Genomic DNA, 19,091 nt, shown 5'->3' on the forward strand with positions numbered 1-19,091 from the left:
AAAAAAAAAAAGAAAAATTGGAAGGAACCTAAATAATCACAAAAAGGGAATTTTTAATTAAACAAACTGAGATACAGACATTATAGATTATACAACCTCTAAAACTTATGTTTTTGAAATATATTTAATGGTTCAGGGAAATGATCATATTAAGTATGAACATTGTATATTATTAAATATTTATCATTTTAAAATAACATTAAATGTTTATCATTTTATAGTTAGAAAAAGTCTAAGGGAAATATACCAAATATTTACAGAGCATATCTCTGGGCTGTAACTCTCAATGTAATTTTTTCCCTACCCTTTTCTATTTGTTGTTGTTGCAGTTTTGACCAGGGATGGGTTTGAACCCTCCACCCTTGGTATATGGGGCCAGCGCCCTACTTGCTGAGCCGTAGGCCCTGCCCCCTTTTCTATTTTCCAAGCTTTCTACATAATCATGAGCAGAAAAACAGGTGAATATATACCCTTATATTTGTTCTTTATCACTAAATACATTTTCCATATTTTGTTGGCAAAATGAATATTCTTTTATTGTTAAGCTTCTGATAAACAATTTCATTTTGCCTTCTGCATATCATTTTAATTAATTAATATGTCCCCTTGCCATATTGAACAACATCATATAGTATCATAGTTCATGAAAGTTTTTCCTTAAATGACTTAACATTGCAGAATTCTTGAATAAGAATTTGAAGGAAATATAACTGATATATGCTTTACAAATTTCAAATGAGAAAAACAGAATCAATTACTCTCAAAGTTATTCAATATCTGATACCCTGGCTCTCTAATGTTATTTTCAAAAATGAAGTTAAAAACTATATATAAGGGCCGGGTGTGGTGGCTCATGCCTATAATCCTAGGACTCTAGGAGGCTGAGGAGTGAGACCCCATCTCTACTACAAATAGAAAAAGTTAGCCAGGCAGTCCTGGTGAGAACCTGTAGTCCTAGCTGAAGCTAATCCACTTCCGCTTAATGAGCAGTAAATATATTTTCTCTTCCTTATGATCTTCTTAACACATTTTCTTTTACCTTGCCTATTGTGAGAATACAGTATATATGATACATATAATATACAAAATATGCATTAAGTCAATTTTATCACTAAGGTTTCTAGTGAATAGTGGGTTACTAGTAGTTAAGGGGTTCGGAGGTTAAACTTATATATAGGTTTTTGACTATCTCAAGGCTTGGTGCCCTTAACCCCTGTGTTGCTCAAGGGTCAACTAAATATATATTTTTACAAAATATTTATAAGACTATATATTGTAGGCCAGTTGCGGTAGCACACGCCTGTAATCCTAGCACTCTAGGAGGCTGAGGCAGGTAGATTGCTTGAGCTCACAGTTCGAGACAAACCTGAGCAAGAGTGAGACCCTGTCTCTAACAACAGCTGGGCGTTGTGGCGGGCGCCTGTAGTCAGAGCTACTGGAGAGGCTGAGGCAAGAAGATCATTTGAGCCCTAGAGTTCGAGGTTCTGTAGCCTATGACGCCACAGCACTCTACTCAGGGTGACAGAGTAAGACTCTGTCTCCAAAAAAAAAAAACAAACAATGAGCTCATGTTTGAAGTGTTTCTAAACTTAGTAAGGACATACAATGGATACAAACATCACAAATTTGAAGATAAGCTCTTTGGACTTTTCGCTTTTCTGTCCCTATGTACTCTGAAGTAGCACTATCATTTCCTCAGTGTTGTATCTAAGTAATCACAACACTGGATTTTAATTTCTGCAGTCCTGGCTTGGCTGACAGAACTTTTTAGGATATATACATATGTAAAATCTTAATAGTATGTGTTGAATTACTAGAAACGTGGTGATAAGTAGATTTCTACAAAAGTTGAGTTTTGCTATGGTCCATTATCTCATTTCCAAGAAATGCCGTCAACAGCATCCTTTCTGATTCACCCATGTAAGTTTCAGTTTGCTTGACTTATCTATGTTGCTGGGAGGGCTTCTTTCATTTCCTTCAGCACAGATTTTACATTTCTTGATTTTTGTGTATCTTAAAACTTTTGTAATGATCCACAGCAAAAACATCATTTGACCTCCCTTGATCATTGTCCTTACATCGCAAATACACATAAGCAAGGTATGGATAAAATTTGTTGCCAGAAGAGCCAATTGGTATACTAAAGTCTAAAAGGAGATTATATATGTAATTATCCATGTGTGTGCTACTTGGTTTCTGCTGAGCCAAATACAACCCGCACATTATTACAGCCATCAATGTGTCTTACTCCTCAATTCAACTCCTAGCCTTCTGGATTTGCTAACATTCTATTTGCTTTTCTGTCAAGTGTTGAACAATTATCATATACTTAGTTATAGTAAAGTGTTTTCTAACATCAGAAACTATGTACGTCAGTGAATGGGAATATTCTGATAGTGATGCAAAAACACAAGAATACAGATTTAGATATGAGGTATTTAAATTATTTATAAAATGATGAGACTAGAATATTTTTGGCTTGAATATGGTAACTTCCTAAAGATAATCTTGATCTTAAGACTGATAACAGTCTTAAGCAGACACCAGCCTCAGATAATTCTTGCAGCAAGATTATTGTAAAAGTTCATTAATTCACATGACAACTATGTATGGGACATCTACATAGTGTTGAACTAACAATGAATTTGTTAAAGCTCATTAATTCATGTCACAACTATGAAGTCATTTGAGTTACTACAACAATACAAAAATAATTAAGAGGCAGCCTCCTAGTCTCAAGGAACCTAAAATCCTACAGAAAGAAAAATGTATACATAAATGTCCCTTGGTATGCATGGAAGAATGGTCCAGGACCTCCCATGGATACCAAAATCCTTAAATGCTCAAGTCTCTGATATAACCTGCACACATCCTCATGTATACTTTAAATGATCTTTAGATTACTTAGAATAACTAATATGATGTAAATATGGGGTAGCTTTTATATTGTATTGTTTAAGGAGTAATGATAAGAAAATAAAGTCTACATATGTTTAATAGAGACTTTTTTTTTTGAGACTGAGTCTTACTTTCTCGCCCTCGGTAGAGTGCCACAGCATCCCAGCTCACAGCAACCTCCAACTCTTGGGCTTAGGCAATTCTCTTGCCTCAGTCTCCTGAGTAGCTGGGACTATAGGTGCCCACTACAACGCCCGGCTATTTTTTTGTTGCAGTTTTATCTGGGGCTGGGCTTGAACCTTGGTATATAGGGCCAGCGCCCTACTCACTGAGCCACAGGTGCCGCCCCAGAGATTTTTTTTTTTTTTTTTTGAGACAGAGCCTCAAGCTGTCTCCCTAGGTAGAGTGCCGTGGCATAGCTCACAGCAACCTCCAACTCCTGGGCTCAAGCGAGTCTCCTGCCTCCGTCTCCCAAGTAGCTGGGACCACAGGCGCCCGGCTATTTTTTTTCGGTTGCAGCCATCATTGTTGTTTGGCGGGCCCGGGCTGGATTTGAACCCGCCACCTTAGATGTATGTGGCTGGAGCCTTAGCCACTTGAGCCACAGGCGCCGAGCCACCCCAGAGATTTTTTAAAAATATTTCTGATCTGTAGTTGGCTGAGTCCACAAATGCAGAACCCACAGATAGGAAGAGGCTGACCATACATAGATTATAATATTAGATGGTATATATTATAACCAAGAAGTAGCACAATAACTTCATCAAGGCCCTCAGGAAAGTAGTACAATAACTTTCAAAAGGCAGAAATGGGGAAATGAATAACATTCCCTAAATAACAGCATTCAAAACCATAGAGAGAAGAAAACACCAAGTGAGTTTGTAAGGAGTCAGGCTTGACTGCAAAAATGGACATGTGACTAGAAGTATAAAGAGAAACTAGGACAGAACTATAAAGGCCTTAAATGATAGGAAATCTAGATTTCACTGAGTAGACAAGCCAACCAAAGGCTCTTTATGACCAAAGAAGTGCTCCAGGGAGATTACTTTAGTGATTCTTGGCCTAAAGATATAGAACCTCAATTTGGATGATTATTTGATTGACTTATAAATATTTATTGAGCCCGTACTATATGACAGGCAATTGCAATGTACTTTGAACTGAGAATATAAAGATGAGTAAGAGTCCTACATGATTTAGACACCTCACCTTTCTGACCTCATTCATTATGGGCTCTCCTTGCTGTTTCCAGGATGCTGTCAGCTTAGGCCATTTGCACTGTTTCTACTGCCAGAATTTTCTTTCTTTAGATAAATATATAGCTAACTCCCACCTGTCCTTTAAGATTTGGCTCAAATGTCACCTTTCCAATGAGACCTACTCTGACTATTCTATTTTAAAATGTAACCAACTCTACTTTATTTTTTTTCATTTCACTCACCACCCAACACATTATATAACTTTATTCATTTATTTTGCTTTTTTGCTTGCTTCTTCCTACAAGAATGTAAACTACAGAGAGACAGGACTCTCTGCATCTTACATTTACGGATATATTCCAAGCACTCAAGAGTCCTAACATATATAACCACTCAATATATATTTGTAGAACACTGTTGAATATAGGAACTGTAAGAATTCTGTTCTTCGTAGAAAATAGAATTAATAAGTTGTGATAAATTTATTTAAAGTGGGAAATACATAATACATCATGAGAACCCAAAAGGAAAACCTTCTGGAAAGGTTCAGGGAAAACTGCTTCTAGAAGTGTAAAGATGGAGTGAAATGAGAAGGGTAGAGGTTTGCCATAAAAAGAAAAAGAAAAGTATTACAAGTTGAGAGAAATAACTTGGCTTAACTATATTTATGCCAGTAGCTCCTGACACCACTTAGTATGTATGTGGTGTCACTCAATAAATGTTTGTTGAATGGAACTACACTAGAGAACTGTCTTCCTTTTTTTTTTTTTGAGACAGAGCCTCAAGCTATTCCCCTGGGTAGAGTGCCGTGGCTTCACAGCTCACAGCAACCTCCAACTCCTGGGCTCAAGCGAGTCTCCTGCCTCAGTCTCCCAAATAGTTGGGATCATAGGCGCCCACCACAACGCCCAGCTATTTTTTGGCTGCAGCCGTCACTGTTGTTTGGTGGCTCCAGGCTGGATTTGAACCTGCCACCTTAGGTGTATGTGGCTGGCGCCTTAGCCACTTGAGCCACAGGCGCCGAGCCAGAACTGTCTTTTTTTAAGTGAAGAAAGTTCTGAGCAGGAACAGATGTGGAAAAAAATCAGGGGAGCATCATGTCAAGGAAAAGTGCAGTAAATCATTACAGGTGGTTATCAGATTTTTAGTAGTCAAAGAGGATCAGGAAAAAGGTCCTTTGGATTTGGTACACAGCAGAGTGGTTTTTAGTAGGGCATAATAAAGGAAGAATGCAGACTATATATTAAACAAAAGTAAAGACAGTAGCAGAGACTATTCTGATAAGCTCACAAGGTACTTTCAAATATGCTATCTCATAGTTTACCATCTTGTCTTATGAGGGTATTGAGACTTAGGAAATTAATTTGTCCAAGGCTATCGGTCAACAACAGGCTGAAATAAGACAGAAATCCAGCTTTTCTGATCCCAACTCTCATTCCACTCTGTTCCTCACACCACATTCTTCTTTTGCTGTCATTTGAAGAGTGGTATGCTTCACGGAGTAGACAGAGAATCCACCACGACATTCCACTACTATTCTGACATAGGAAGGAAGTTAAGAGTGGGAATGAGGAAAACCTCAAGTGTAAATTCAATGCTAGGAAGAGAAACTGGGTATTTCCCAAAAAGGATCGGAGGCACTGCAGGGGTCCTCAAACTTTTTAAATAGGGGGCCAGTTCACTGTCCCTCAGACCATTGGAGGGCCAGACTGTGGGCCCCAGGAGGAGTCAGCTGCTAAGCAGGACGGGCAGTGGCAGCAAAAACACCCGGTGGGCCTCATGTGACCCGTGGGCTGTAGTTTGAGGATGCCTGGTATAGAGTATCTGAGCAGTGGAGATACTGATCACCTGCAGATCTTACAGTTTTTTTTTTTGTTTGTTTGTTTTTTCAGTTTTGGCCAGGGCTGGGTTTGAACCTACCACCTCTGGCATATGGGGCCAGCACCCTACTCCTTTGAACCACAGGTGTTGCCCCAGATTTTACAGCTTAATTCAGTTTGCCTGTGTACATGAGTTAGCTATACATTATTCTTTAAGTCAGGGCTTCCCAAGCATTATGCAGGAAGGGTTACAGGTGTGTGATGATGGTGACTGCCTTAGTTTTAAGGGTTGTGGATATTTACTACAATATGCCATACAATTATTATCAGTGCCTGAGAGCACTGTATGAATGAAGTTGGAAGCATTGTCTTGGGTTACTTTTAAGCAAATTATTAATAAAAAAAAAGTCAGTGTAAGCACCTTTGCAATTTAAGATATTATATACATTAGTCACACATTCAGGAAGATAAAACTGTACCGTGAATCTTTTTTAATACAAAGACAAGGCCAGATGAGGGCTGCCAATATAATCTTTTCTCCTTTCCAAATATAATAAGATAATTGAAAATAAATAACTTTACCTAAGATTTGCCACACTGGGTAAGCCTCGGCATTTAACTGGTATTTTTCATCAGAACCACAATCAAAGAGAATACCATTATAACTATCATATAAAGAGAAAAATAACACAAAAACATACCTGTGGGGCATATCCAGGAGGCACATAAATAGGAGGCACAGAACCATTTGGGGACATCATTGGAACCTGAGCAGGACCTGAATGGATAACAGAAATGATATATTAATCCATGACTGCTTATTGAACTCAAGTTGAAAATGATTTGAATTATATATATATGTATTTTTTCTTTTCAGTTTTTGGCCAGGGCTGGGTTTGAACCTGCCACCTGTGGCATACGGGACCAGCACCCTACCCTTTTGAGCCACAGGCGCCGCCCTAGAATTATATTTTGAATAAACACTCAAACCAACAGTGACTATATTGCTATAAACAGAAAGTCAGATAATTCACCTGTTATACAGTTTATCTAGTGTGGTGACTGTGCTTTACCTATATTGGTGTTCTTAAACTTTCCAAGCAATAATAATAGTCACGTGGGTAGCTTTTAAAAAGTTTTCTATTTGGTATGCTTACAGTGGGGTCTTGAATCATTTACTTCACAAATATCCCAGGTGACTCTTACAATTGTGCAAGTTTAGAAACATTGACCCAGAGAAAAATCAGATCACATTTTGAATATAAAAATCAATGAAAACTAGATAAGGCAAAATTTTCAAAAGTAAAAGGAAAGAATAAAAGCCAGAGGAAAAGCAATAAAAGGGAGAACAGTTTGAAATTTGGAACTTGCTTTGTTAGGCTTAGAAGATTGTGTAATGATGGGAATCGTGTTGGCATAAGGGCAAAGAGAAATGGCCATGCATGTGTATTTACACAAGGAAACATTTTGATTTCTTAGATTTCTTATACAGAAAGTTCTAAAAAAACAAAATTCAGTTTCTCTAGTTCCATACTTCCTTTCAGTTTTATAGTGTTATGCTTTCCAAATAACTTTTATAAATATTATCTCTACTTTCCTTCTCTTTTAACCTTTCTGAAAATAAAATAAACGCTTTTAGAAATGTGTCTTAATCTTTCCAGGAACTAAAATCTTAATTTGCTTCTTCTCTCAGATCCTTTCTTCCTGTAACTTCAGACTGCAGTGCTGCCTCACACCCACCAGTTTTTAATAACTTGAAATAAAACTCTTCCAAAGAAATTATTTCTAGGGAAATAAAGTATAGAAGCCTAAGAAAGAAGGCAATGGGGAAGGATCTCTTTTTTTTTTTTGCAGTTTTTAGCCAGGTTTGGGTTTGAACCCGCCACCTCCGACATATGGGGCCAAAGCCCTACTCCTTTGAGCACAGGCGCCACCCGGAAGGATCTCTTTTATATGCAGAAGTACAATCTATCATTATATAATGGCTCTCTGTTATAAAAGAAATGAAGGAGGAAAAGCTTAATTGTGGGGCAGAAAACAAACAACTTTCACTGGTAATGTTATGCATACTTCAGAAACCAGAATGAAGAGCATGAAGGTCACAGTGACCAATCCAGATCACAGCCACTCTGCCCTTTCTAGGGAAGGTGAGGGATAAGGACAGAAACACACAGCGGGGACGAGAGATAATGTGGGAGATAAAAGAGCCAGAAAAGTAAAGAGGATGAAGGTGCAGGAGGGGAAATACTAAATCATGGTAAGAAAGGGGTGGAGGGGTGGAGAGGGAAGATAGGGAAAGGAGGAGAGACTAAGAAAAGGAAAGAAGATCAGGAAAGAGACAGAAGGTGAGTGAAGAGGGGGAGGACGAAGAGCGGGAGGGTGAAGAGAAAACAGGGGTAGGTGAGGGAGAGAAAAGGAAAAGGGTAGGAACGGGAGGAAGGGGGAAGAGGAGCAGGGAAAAGAGTAAAGACTGGTTGAGAGAAAGTTAAGTAGCTAGTAAGTTAAAGTAGGGTGTGTGTATGTGTAGACTACTGAATTACAATATATAACATCTGGCTTTGAAAATAACTTTTCAACAAAATACTCTTCCCATCCAAAACAAGCCCACCGAATACATGAAGTTACTCAGAATATTATCTTAATTACAAATAGCTAATACTAACTTACTATGTACCAGACCTTTTACATGTATTTTCTCCTCATAATCATTCAGGTAAATATCATCATCCCCATTTTCTAGATGTGGAAATGGAGGCACAGAGAAGTTAAGCTTGCCTAAGTGGTAGAATTAGGATTCAAAACCAGGTTAATTTCATTTCTAAGGATATATTCCTACTACATTTTTAGTAAACATTGAAATACTATGCATTCTTGGCAAATGATGTAATATGAGGCTAAAGAACTTGTTCTAATACCTCTAAGAAAAATTAAGGACTCCAATGTCTTTAGACCCCTGAAAACATGAAAGGAAAAATAAAATTTTCCTAAGTTTAAGCAAACATTACCTATTAACTTACTAAATAAAACTGGTGAGCTGCTTTATACCTCTAGGCAGAAAGGCTTTATTTAAAAACTCTTTCTTTTTAACTTCAATATTCTGGACTCATGAGAAACAAAAGTTTTAAACTAATGCTGGTTTACTTCTATTGCCTAATTTATATAAACTAGTTTTCTAAATAGTAGGAGCTGGCTTAGATATTATTCATAATAACTGAGAATCAGAAAGAGAATTTGCTGAAAATTGTATTTGTAATCTTAATAAAAGAAATTAACATTTGTTCAATTTTTACCATATATCCTGGGGACTGTGGGTCCTTTCTCATGTTGTCAAATTTAAGCCTTATAGCAAGTCATAAGAGGACAGGTGTTTTTGTTTTGTTATCAAAGCACTAAGTTATTGCTGATTATATTTGAAACTGTGACATTATAAAACTGCTTTAGGTTGCACTCTTTTCACTAGAGAGCTCTCTTTTTACTAGTCACAATTCAAACCATACTATACTTTGATAGCTAAGGTAGTTTATAATTCAGTAATACAAAATTCCACTTTATCCTATAATTATATTTAAGTGTGATACTGAAAAAAGAAAAAAGTAAAAGTAACCCAAAATAAATCAGCAGTATATGTATAACTAGTTGTAGTCCAGGAATAATACTCATTAACTTACTTTACTATGAAGTAATTTCACTCTAGCAAGTAAATAGTTTTATGCTGAGGCAGAAATGAATTGTCTTTTAAAAAAGACACAGCATCACATTTAATACTTAACATACTGGTATGAAGTTAACATCTGGGACTGAAGCCATAAATGCCTACTGTATACATGTAGTGAAACAAGTACTGATGTTTCCAACTGCAACATTCACAGCATCACTTCTGTTGCTATTCCTGAGTCTACAGTAGCAAAACTCTAAACCTCCAACACTTAATGATGTAAATAAAGGCACACTTGGCACAAGCGCAGCAATATCTGAATAACTGTAGATATTGTGTAGAACCCCCTAGTTCCTTCATAATCTAAATTATTTGAGCAACATCTACCCCAAATCACAGAGCTATTCATTATTTTTAAGGGCATATTTCCTATTCCAAAAGCCTGCAGGATGAGGAAGTAATTCTAGCTAACTATCTTGAGAAATTTGGGAAGCTCCAGTTCCTTAAAAAGTGCCATCAATGACTTAAAGATATTTCACCCAGTATAACCTTTTTTCTTGTTAATATACATTTATATTTAAGAGGCTTTTAAAAAACAAAACTATAAATTTATCCAAGAGTTTTAATTCTTACAATGCAGTGTGCTGCTGACGTGCTACATACTCTCTTTATAAGCACGCTTTCACAATGGCTTCCAAACAATCTGATGCCAATTTTTGGATTTTAGCTTTAAAAAGAAAACCAAGTAAAATAAAGGTCCTAAAATGGAATAGTCCGTGGAATACAAAATCAGCTTAACTCTACATACAGTCTAATCTTTTTATAACTATCTGGCAGCAAATTAGAATATATTTATAGCGAATATATTTGGTATCTCCTGAAAAAACACACGGCATGACTTTAGATTAATACAATGCTTTCTATGTTTTAAAATAAAAGCAGAATGTTCAGAAGCAGTCAGCAAATCTTACCACTCATTTTGTTTTTACAGTAGCAGCAGAGAACAAGAAAATCCAACAAGGAAACAGCGTAGTACACGTTAACAGCTTTAATTGGAGAACGTTTTCTTTCTTTTTTTTCCCCCAAAGCTGTAAGAGGAAAAGATCCTTTGACCGTGCCACGTGATTATCACATGACCGTCAGTGGACGGGGAAAGGAGAAAAAAAAAAACCAAACGTTCCTGCTTGCAGCATTTCTGATACAGAAAAACCGATTAAATGATTTGTTACTGCTGCCCCGAATTTGAACATCTTCGAGCCGTCTTTATGAACCAATTCAGAATCTCATAAAAGTATGCCTTACAAAAATATATATTTGATGTAAAACAATTGTGTTCACTTTCCTTCAGTAACACCACACACACTAATAATTTAATATTTTATTCATTCATCCCGCTGCTAATTTCCATTTAGAAAGTGTGAGATAAATATAACATTTACTCTCTTAAAAGATAAGGTCTGAAATGTCATTTTATAATTTATTTATTTATTTTTAGAGACAGACTCTCACTTTATAGCCCTCAGTAGAATGCCATGGCATCACAGCTCACAGCAACCTTCAGCTCCTGGGCTTTGGCAATTCTCTTGCCTCAGCCTCCTGAGTAGGTGGGACTACAGGCGCCTGCCACAACGTCCAGCTATTTTGTTGTTGCATTTTGGCCGGGGCTGGGTTTGAACCCACCACCCTCGGTGTATGGGGCCAGGGCCCTACCCACTGAGCCACAGGCACCACCTGTGATTTTATAATTTAATCCTCTCCAAATCCAATCCTTAAGGAATGCCTTCAATATACCAAGAACTGTGTACAGATTATAGGCTTAATAGGCATGTTCCTCAAAGGTGGGATTTATGTTTCAGGCTGGTATTTGCCTCTTAAGCTAATACAGGCTACTGTTCTATTATTGGTATTTTCTTTTTTCTGATTTTTTTCTCTTTTTTTAAGATTTAACCTGGACATTAATACAGATGCTTAGTGGATGGCATTCTCATTCATATTCAGGAAGTCTTAAAAGACAGGCTCAGGTTTGGATTCAGAGCTCTCTATCCCAAAACAAATAGAGACCAGAAAGGAGACCAAAGATGTCCAGTTACAACAGAAGACTGTTAAGAACTTCTGGAGATCTTTTATTACTTTATGATGCTATGTAAATTAAAAAAGATTAATAGCTAACACAAACATAAAGGTAATGACAATGACTGTAATCTGTAACAAGTTATACAGACAAAAATGAATTTTGGTATTAAAAGAGAAGTTTTAGTAACAGCTTCACTGTTTATGAGCAACGCAATTTACTGCTTTTCTTTGAGTCTCAGTTTCTTGCTAAAAGGTTTATCAACCTGGGCGGCGCCTGTGGCTCAGTGGGTAGGGCGCTAGCCCCATATACTGAGGGTGGTGTGCTCAAACCCAGCCCCAGCCAAACTGCAACAAAAAACAGCCGGTATTGTGGCCAGCGCCTATGGTCCCAGCTACTCAGGAGGCTGAGGCAAGAGAATCTCCTAAGCCCAAGAGCTGGAGGTTGCTGTGAGCTGTGTGATGCCATGGCATTCTACCAACGGTGATAAAGTGAAACTCTGTCTCTTAAAAAAAAAAGTTCACCAACCTCCTAGCACTGTTGTGAGAATCAAATTAGATAAATCTAAAGTACAGTTCACAGGTTCATGCCACTCAGTGAATGCTATTAATAAGTAGGAGTACGATCAGCATATTTTCAGAAATAATTACATAGTGCAGAGCATGTACCAGGCACCCTTTAGGGTTTTCTTTGTGTTAACTCACTCCTCACAACTGAAGGAAGTGTCATTTACAGGCAAGAGAATTGAAGCAGAGGATACTTTGGTAACTTGCCAACAGCACGTAGTGAGGTGAAAGCAGAGTTATCTGATGATAAGGCTATATTTTTAAAAAAGTGGAAACTATGTTCAAGGGCCCCATCTCTCCAGAAGGTGGAAGAGAACTGGCAAGGGATAACCTAGAGCGAGTGGTCTCAATATTACGTGTCAGTCATTCTAGAGAAGGTAAGACAACAGGGGACTATCCTTACAAGCGGGGAAGGGCAATTGTTAACTTGTAAATCCCCAATAAAAGGCAGGGCTGCTCTGAAAACTAGAGCAAAGAATCTCCTGGTCTCAACAGAATCTGTTCACAAATATTGGACTCAGTCTCTATAGAAATCCACTGTGTCTGATCTTGCCTCCACAGCCCACCTTTTTACTTTGGCTCATATTTACAACACAGCTGTGTTTCCATTTACAGTTCCAGACTGTAACTGATGTAACTCCTTCTCAATCCTTTGCACTGTGCTCACTAGAACTTATTTATTTTTTATTTGTTTAGCAGGCTCTGGCCTGGTTCAAATCTGCCTCACTAGAATCTTTCCCCCCCCCATTATAAATACCTTCCCCTACATCCTTAACCTCTTTACACAATCCCTGCTCCTGTGCTGCCCTTTAATGACACCTGGTGTCCCCCACCACACTTTCCCTAACAGCTCCCAGGGAGTTTCCGGGTACTCTAGGGCTGCTTCCCATTACCACTGTTGATCCTGTTTGATGCTAAAGTTTCTTTTCCTTTGAGATCATGGCATATGTGCACACCATCCCCTTCTCGCTGTTGTCATGCTCTGTTCTTATTTATTGAGAATTTTGGCAATTCTTTCCATTTTTCTTCCTCTGTCTTAACTCCTGTCCATCAGCATAATGACTTTAATGACTAGAACCCATACTTAAAATTTCTTGAACTCTTTTCTTTCGTTCTGTTTTTATAACCCATGTTCAAAGTAAATCTTGGAACTTCCTAGTTAGAACTCAACTATGTCATCTTTGAGATCTTAAACTTTCACTTTGTGGTCTCCCATTCTCTTTCTTCTAGACATCTCCTCTCCCTCACGACGAGCTCCCTTCCTCCAACCCAACGGTGCCTGCTCAGCCTGATTCCTTTCCCATCCATATCTTCCTTTTACTTCTCTTTCCCTGAGACATTAACAGACTCTTCTTTTCTGACCTTACACACATCTTTATTTTGCAATATGTGATGCATACGAAATAAAATAATGGAAGTCATTAAACATATTACAATGACTACTTCAAACTCATCATCCAAGTCAAAAAACACCACACTATTGTATCTATCTGCTCCTTCTCTGTACAATCTATCACTTCCACTGCACCACTCGTGTTTCCGTCATTCTGAATTGAGTTTATTGTTTTAGTTTAAAAAGGTTTTTTTTTTTAAAAAATCACATATATTCCTAAACAATGTTTATTTGCTTGTCTTTGAATTTTATTGAAATCATACAATGTATAGTCTTCAGTAACTTACTTCATGCAGTATTATATTTCTAAGATTTATCAGTTTCCTGTAATTGTAACTTCCTCATCATGTATCCTTTCATGGAAGTAACAATAAATTGTTTATTCTGTCACTAGCTTTTGGGCTCCTTCCAGTTTTTTGCTACTGCCGCTGTTTTGTGTTTTTGCTATATTTATTTACCATTCACTGAATGACATGTATTGATTACAATGTGCCAGATATCGTTCTGGGAACTTGGGATATATTAATAAGTGAAAATGGATAAATATTTCTGCTCTTGTAGAGTTCTCATGGGGGAAGAAAATCACAGCATGATAAATAAGCAAATCATATTCAAGTAAATCACAAAAGGAGTGACATTATAGTGAAGAGGTCAATAAGTTAGATCCTGTTGGGCTTTGTAGGTCCACTGTTAGGGTTTTACTTTGAGTGATTTTAAAACATGATCTTAATTGCATTTTAAAAGAATTCATCTAACTCATATACATACATATACAGTGTTTATGGTATAAACACTTTGCAAAAGTGGCAATATCTAGTAAAGTTGAACATATGTACATCCTGTGTTCCAAGTAATTCCATTTCTAAGTATTAATATATGGGCAATGGAAATGCTTACAAATATCAACAATCCAAGATTATTTTGAGTGTTCATAGAAGTACCAGTACTTCTTTGCATCAAAGAAGATGAAGCAGATTTGGGGACAAACAAGTGTTCATGTTTGGATATTTTATATTTGAAATGTCTTTTAGGCATACATGCAGAGATCTCATATAGCTGGCAGTTGGTTTCACTATCTGGAATTCAATGAGACGCCTGGTCTCGATATATAAATTCTGGAGTCTTGGTAGATAGGCTATAAATCCATGAGACCAGATGACATCACTAAAAGGAGTGACACGGCTCGGCACCTGTGGCTCAAGCGGCTAAGGCACCAGCCACATACACCTAAGGTGGTGGGTTCGAATCCAGCCTGGGCCCACCAAATAACAGTAATAGCTGCAACCAAAAAATAGCCAGGCGTTGTGGCGGGCACCTGTGGTCCTAGCTACTTGGGAGGCTGAGGCAGGAGACTCGCTTGAGCCCAGGAGTTGGAGGTTGCTGTGAGCAGAGAAGCCATAGCTCTACCCAGGGGGACAGCTTGAGGTTCTGTCTCAAAAAAAAAAAAAAAAAAAAGGAGTGACAGTAGATAGAGAAGAAAATCCAATGCGTTAGATAGGAGTGTGGGACACCATCACTGCTAGAAACGTATTTTTGTACATCTTTTGGCCTACAAGTGTAAAAGTTTCTTTAAGGTACATAGCAAGGAGAGGAAATGTTGGGTCTCCAGGTCATACAAATGTTAATTTTTATAGGATAGCGCCAAATAGTGTTCCTGAGTACAAATGATTTATATTTCTACCAGCCATGTATAAGAGCTTCCAGTGATACAAAATTTCACCATTATTTGGTGTTTAGATTTAAAATTTTTGCCAATATCACTTTTGTCTTATTTTGCATTACCTAGTCCATGATTTTAATCCATTTTTCTACTGGGTTCTTTTTAAAAAATAGATTTATAAAAGTTTTTGTGTATTCTGGATACTAATTCCTCATGGTTAAATTGATCCTTTTCCTAATATATAACTTGTTTTTCAGATATTTTGTGATGATATACAGAAGTTCTGAATGGTAAAGAAGTCAAATGTACTAATGTTTTGATAGCAGATTTTATTATGTGTCTTAATAATTCTTTCTGTAGACCCGGTAGCTCATAGCTATAATCCTAGCACTCTGGGAGTCCAAGGTGGGTGGATTGCTTGAGCTCAAGAACTAGAGACTAGCCTGAGCAAAAGTGAGACTCTGTCTCTAAAAATTGATGGATGTTGTGGCAGGTGCCACTCAGGAGGCTGAGGCAAGAGGATCACTTGAGCCAAGAGTTTGAGAGGTTGCTGTGAGCTGTGACACCACAGGCACTCTACCCTGAAGTGACAGAGTGAGACTTTGTCTCAAAAAACAATTAATAATAATTCTTTTGCTACTCCACAGTCATGATTTCCTTTATTATTAAGTTTATATTTTCATATTTAAGTTTCTAGATCTTCACGAAATCATTTGTGGGTAAGGTATAAGGAAACGATCTGATTCCACTTGGATAAACAACTGTTCTAATAGTTGTTTTCTGCTCTCCCTGCCCTAGGATATGTCTGACTTCTTATGAGCATAGCAATGCAAGTGCTTATAGAAGATCTTGTCTTTTGAGAGGATGATATTGAAAGCCCCCATTCAGACATAATGATCTTATTTACTCTCCTTAAAGCTTATAATTCTGTATCTTACCTAGAGATTTAGCTAGAGTTCTACTATACTTACAATAATAAGTAACTGTGCAACTCAAAACCAGTTATTTTTCCTTAATACTCACTCCACCTTTTACATTTCTCATGATAAGTAAATCTGAAGATACAAACTACAGTAATTCTAGACTCTATTTTGCCTTCATTTCTCACATCAGCCAGTTGAAAGTTCTGGAAAGTCTGACAGTTTTCTCTCTCAAATATCTCTCAAATCTCTGTTCTCTTTTACTCCATTGCTATTGCCTTAGCAGTGCTCAGCTCCTTCCAGAACCACTCCAGCACTGTCCTAATAGGGTCTCCATTAGGAGACCCATTCTAGGGTCCCTACAATCAATACATCTCTTATGCTAAAACAATCTGAAGACCAAACCTAATTGTTTCCTCTTCTGCTTAAACCCATAAATAATTCTTTATTATTTATGAGATGAAATCCAAGTTCCTAATCATGCTCCCCATGAACTAGGCTGTGCCATTTAAACTGGTAAAATACCAGCCTATCCCTGTCAATATTATGTGAACCACTCCCCAACCCCCTGACTTGCATCAAAATATCTTCAAGTGAATTTTGGTATTACTGTGCTATTTTGTCATTGATTTTATTACAATTTGAGGTATCTATTATATCTTAAACAAGAGAGGCATCATAAGGTAGCGGTGAAGAGCATGGACTACTAATTCTAAAATATTATGAAAAAGTCCAAACAATTGCTGTCATGTGCCATGCTATTAATTTAAGAGAGCTCTCTACAAAATATTTGAGACAAAGCTATAAAAATAAGCAAGGACATTTTTAAGTTGGCTAAAATTTTCAGATAAGAATGGGAAAATGAAAAGTATGTTTGTCAATGCTTAATGCTTTCCTTCTGAACTGTATTGTTGTCAATATATCCTGTGTTTATTTCTATAAGAAAATTACTAGACTGATGTACATTCTTGAATTAACAAGGCCTTTAGGAAACATAAAAAATATTCTATATTTTCCTTATTTTAATGAAAGGGTCCTTGAAAATAGAGACTGTGTCACTAATGCTGGGCATAAGAACTGAGGCAGCTGTGAGAATAGGAAGGCTATGGACTTGAAGTCTTGTTGGAAGGGTAATGAAGGGAGGAATCAGTGAGTCCTGAAGCACCCCAAACCACTGACATTTGGGTGGAAGTCAGCAAGAATATATCCCCAATATCTGCTAGTTGCATATAACAAAGCAAAATGCACCTAAATTTATCTAATGGAAACTGTTGTGAAGAAAGACCCTAAAAGTTACTAGTAACTGAAAAGATATTATATAGAAAACAGTGAATTACTTAATAGGCTAACCCATACCAAAAGATAATTTAAGGTGATTTAAGAGATACACATAGCACCAAGATCAAAAACAACAAAAAACATAAAATACAACCGATGATAAACTGAAGAAAAGGGAAAAGTAACATAGAAAAAACAATGTAAGGTGTGAGTCGGGTCTTACAGTCCTTTTTTTGAGACATAGTTTCACTTTGTTGCCCTCAGTAGAGTGCCCTGGTCTCATAGCTCACAACCTCAAACTCTTGGGCTTAAGCGATTCTCTTGCCTCAGCCTTCTGAGTGGCTGGCGTTTATAGGCACCTGTCACAACGCCTAGCTATTTTTAGAAACAAGGTCTCCCTCTGGCTCAGGCTGATCTCGAACCTGTGAGCTCAAGCAATCCATCTACCTCAGCCTCCCAGAGTGCTAGGATTACAGGTGTGAACCACGGTGCCCAACCCCTGGTCTTATGTTCTTACTAGAGATGAGCCATAAAAGCATGCTGGTTTGTGTGAGCTGAAAGATGATGGACACAATTAAATAACAAGAACCACACTGTCAAGCTAAGCAATCTAGTTCTTATCTTCTGCAGTATGGCTCACACTGCCATATAAGATTTCAATGATTTGACTTGAAAAAAAAAATAAAAGCAGTTATAGTCCAATGATGACTTTTACCATATGTAAATTTCAATAAATGATCAATCGATGTCTAACTTTAAGCAATATACCCTCCATAAAAGCTGCAAAATGAACAGCCAAGGCAGGTGAATCAGTTGACTTGCAGAAAGGGACTGTTAGCTATGAAGCAAATTAAAAGTTGGAAGAGTTAACTCTGAATTTATTTTGGTAATAAGTACACCAGATAAGCTGTATATTAAGGCTGTTCTCAGATTATATTAAGTCTGGGTCATTTGCATGTCAGAACAATTAAGAGACAAATTCATTCAGTTCAACAAAGAGTGGTTTCAGATCATTAAGATATAAAAGGTAAGGCAAGAGAAAGGCATCCCTCTTCTACTTCTCTACAGATTTTTTACTCTATGACCCTGATTCTTGTGGTAGTATTAAAGTGCAGGTTCTAAAAAATAAATCTGAATAATACGTGTTAAACTCAAGCAACTTAAGAGATAGTGGATGCCCACAGAATCACAAGACCAAGGAGTAATCAGTCAAATCTGCAAGTAACCAGTACTCCACACGAGGGAGGCTACTTGTTGGTGACTAACAATGTTATATGCAATTAATCTCAGGAAGATAAAAGGGTAGTGAAGAATGAGAACCTATAATTTTGCTCTTGGGCACAAATCAAACCTTTTTTCTTGTCTTTTAAAGTCTTTTTCATTTGCTTGTCCGTATTTTCCTTCTTTAGCCCTTTCAGTGGACTCAGTCACCTTGCAGATCTGGACATATGGTTACCATTTTCTTTCTCTGTAATTTTTAACTCTTACTATACTAAGGTATCAATTTAACAGAAGTTTTACTTTATATGATGTATGACAACGAGAAGCAAATGTGAGGATCACTGACTGGGGGATGAGGGTGGCTGGATGAGTTAGGAGGCTAGATATTAATCATAAAATGGTCAAAACAG

At 37.4% G+C, this 19,091-nt stretch overlaps 1 protein-coding gene across 5 annotated transcripts in view; it reads right to left on the bottom strand.

Annotated features, from left to right (window-relative positions):
- The window catches only part of FNDC3A (fibronectin type III domain containing 3A), a 220,253-nt gene that overhangs the window by 89,000 nt on the left and 112,162 nt on the right, over positions 1–19,091 (bottom strand). For 4 of the 5 annotated variants that reach the window (XM_023508068.1, XM_023508069.1, XM_023508067.1 and 1 more), the window contains exon 4: positions 6,619–6,695. In XM_023508068.1, the coding sequence (XP_023363836.1) occupies positions 6,619–6,695 (77 nt within the window). Of the gene's footprint in view, positions 1–6,618; positions 6,696–10,543; positions 10,776–19,091 lie in introns of those variants that run through there. The other variant, XM_003801809.3, reaches the window with a different exon arrangement.

This window comes from Otolemur garnettii, unplaced genomic scaffold, assembly GCF_000181295.1.
Source record: "Otolemur garnettii isolate 467f Iridium unplaced genomic scaffold, OtoGar3 scaffold00221, whole genome shotgun sequence".
NCBI classification, from domain to species: domain Eukaryota; kingdom Metazoa; phylum Chordata; class Mammalia; order Primates; family Galagidae; genus Otolemur; species Otolemur garnettii.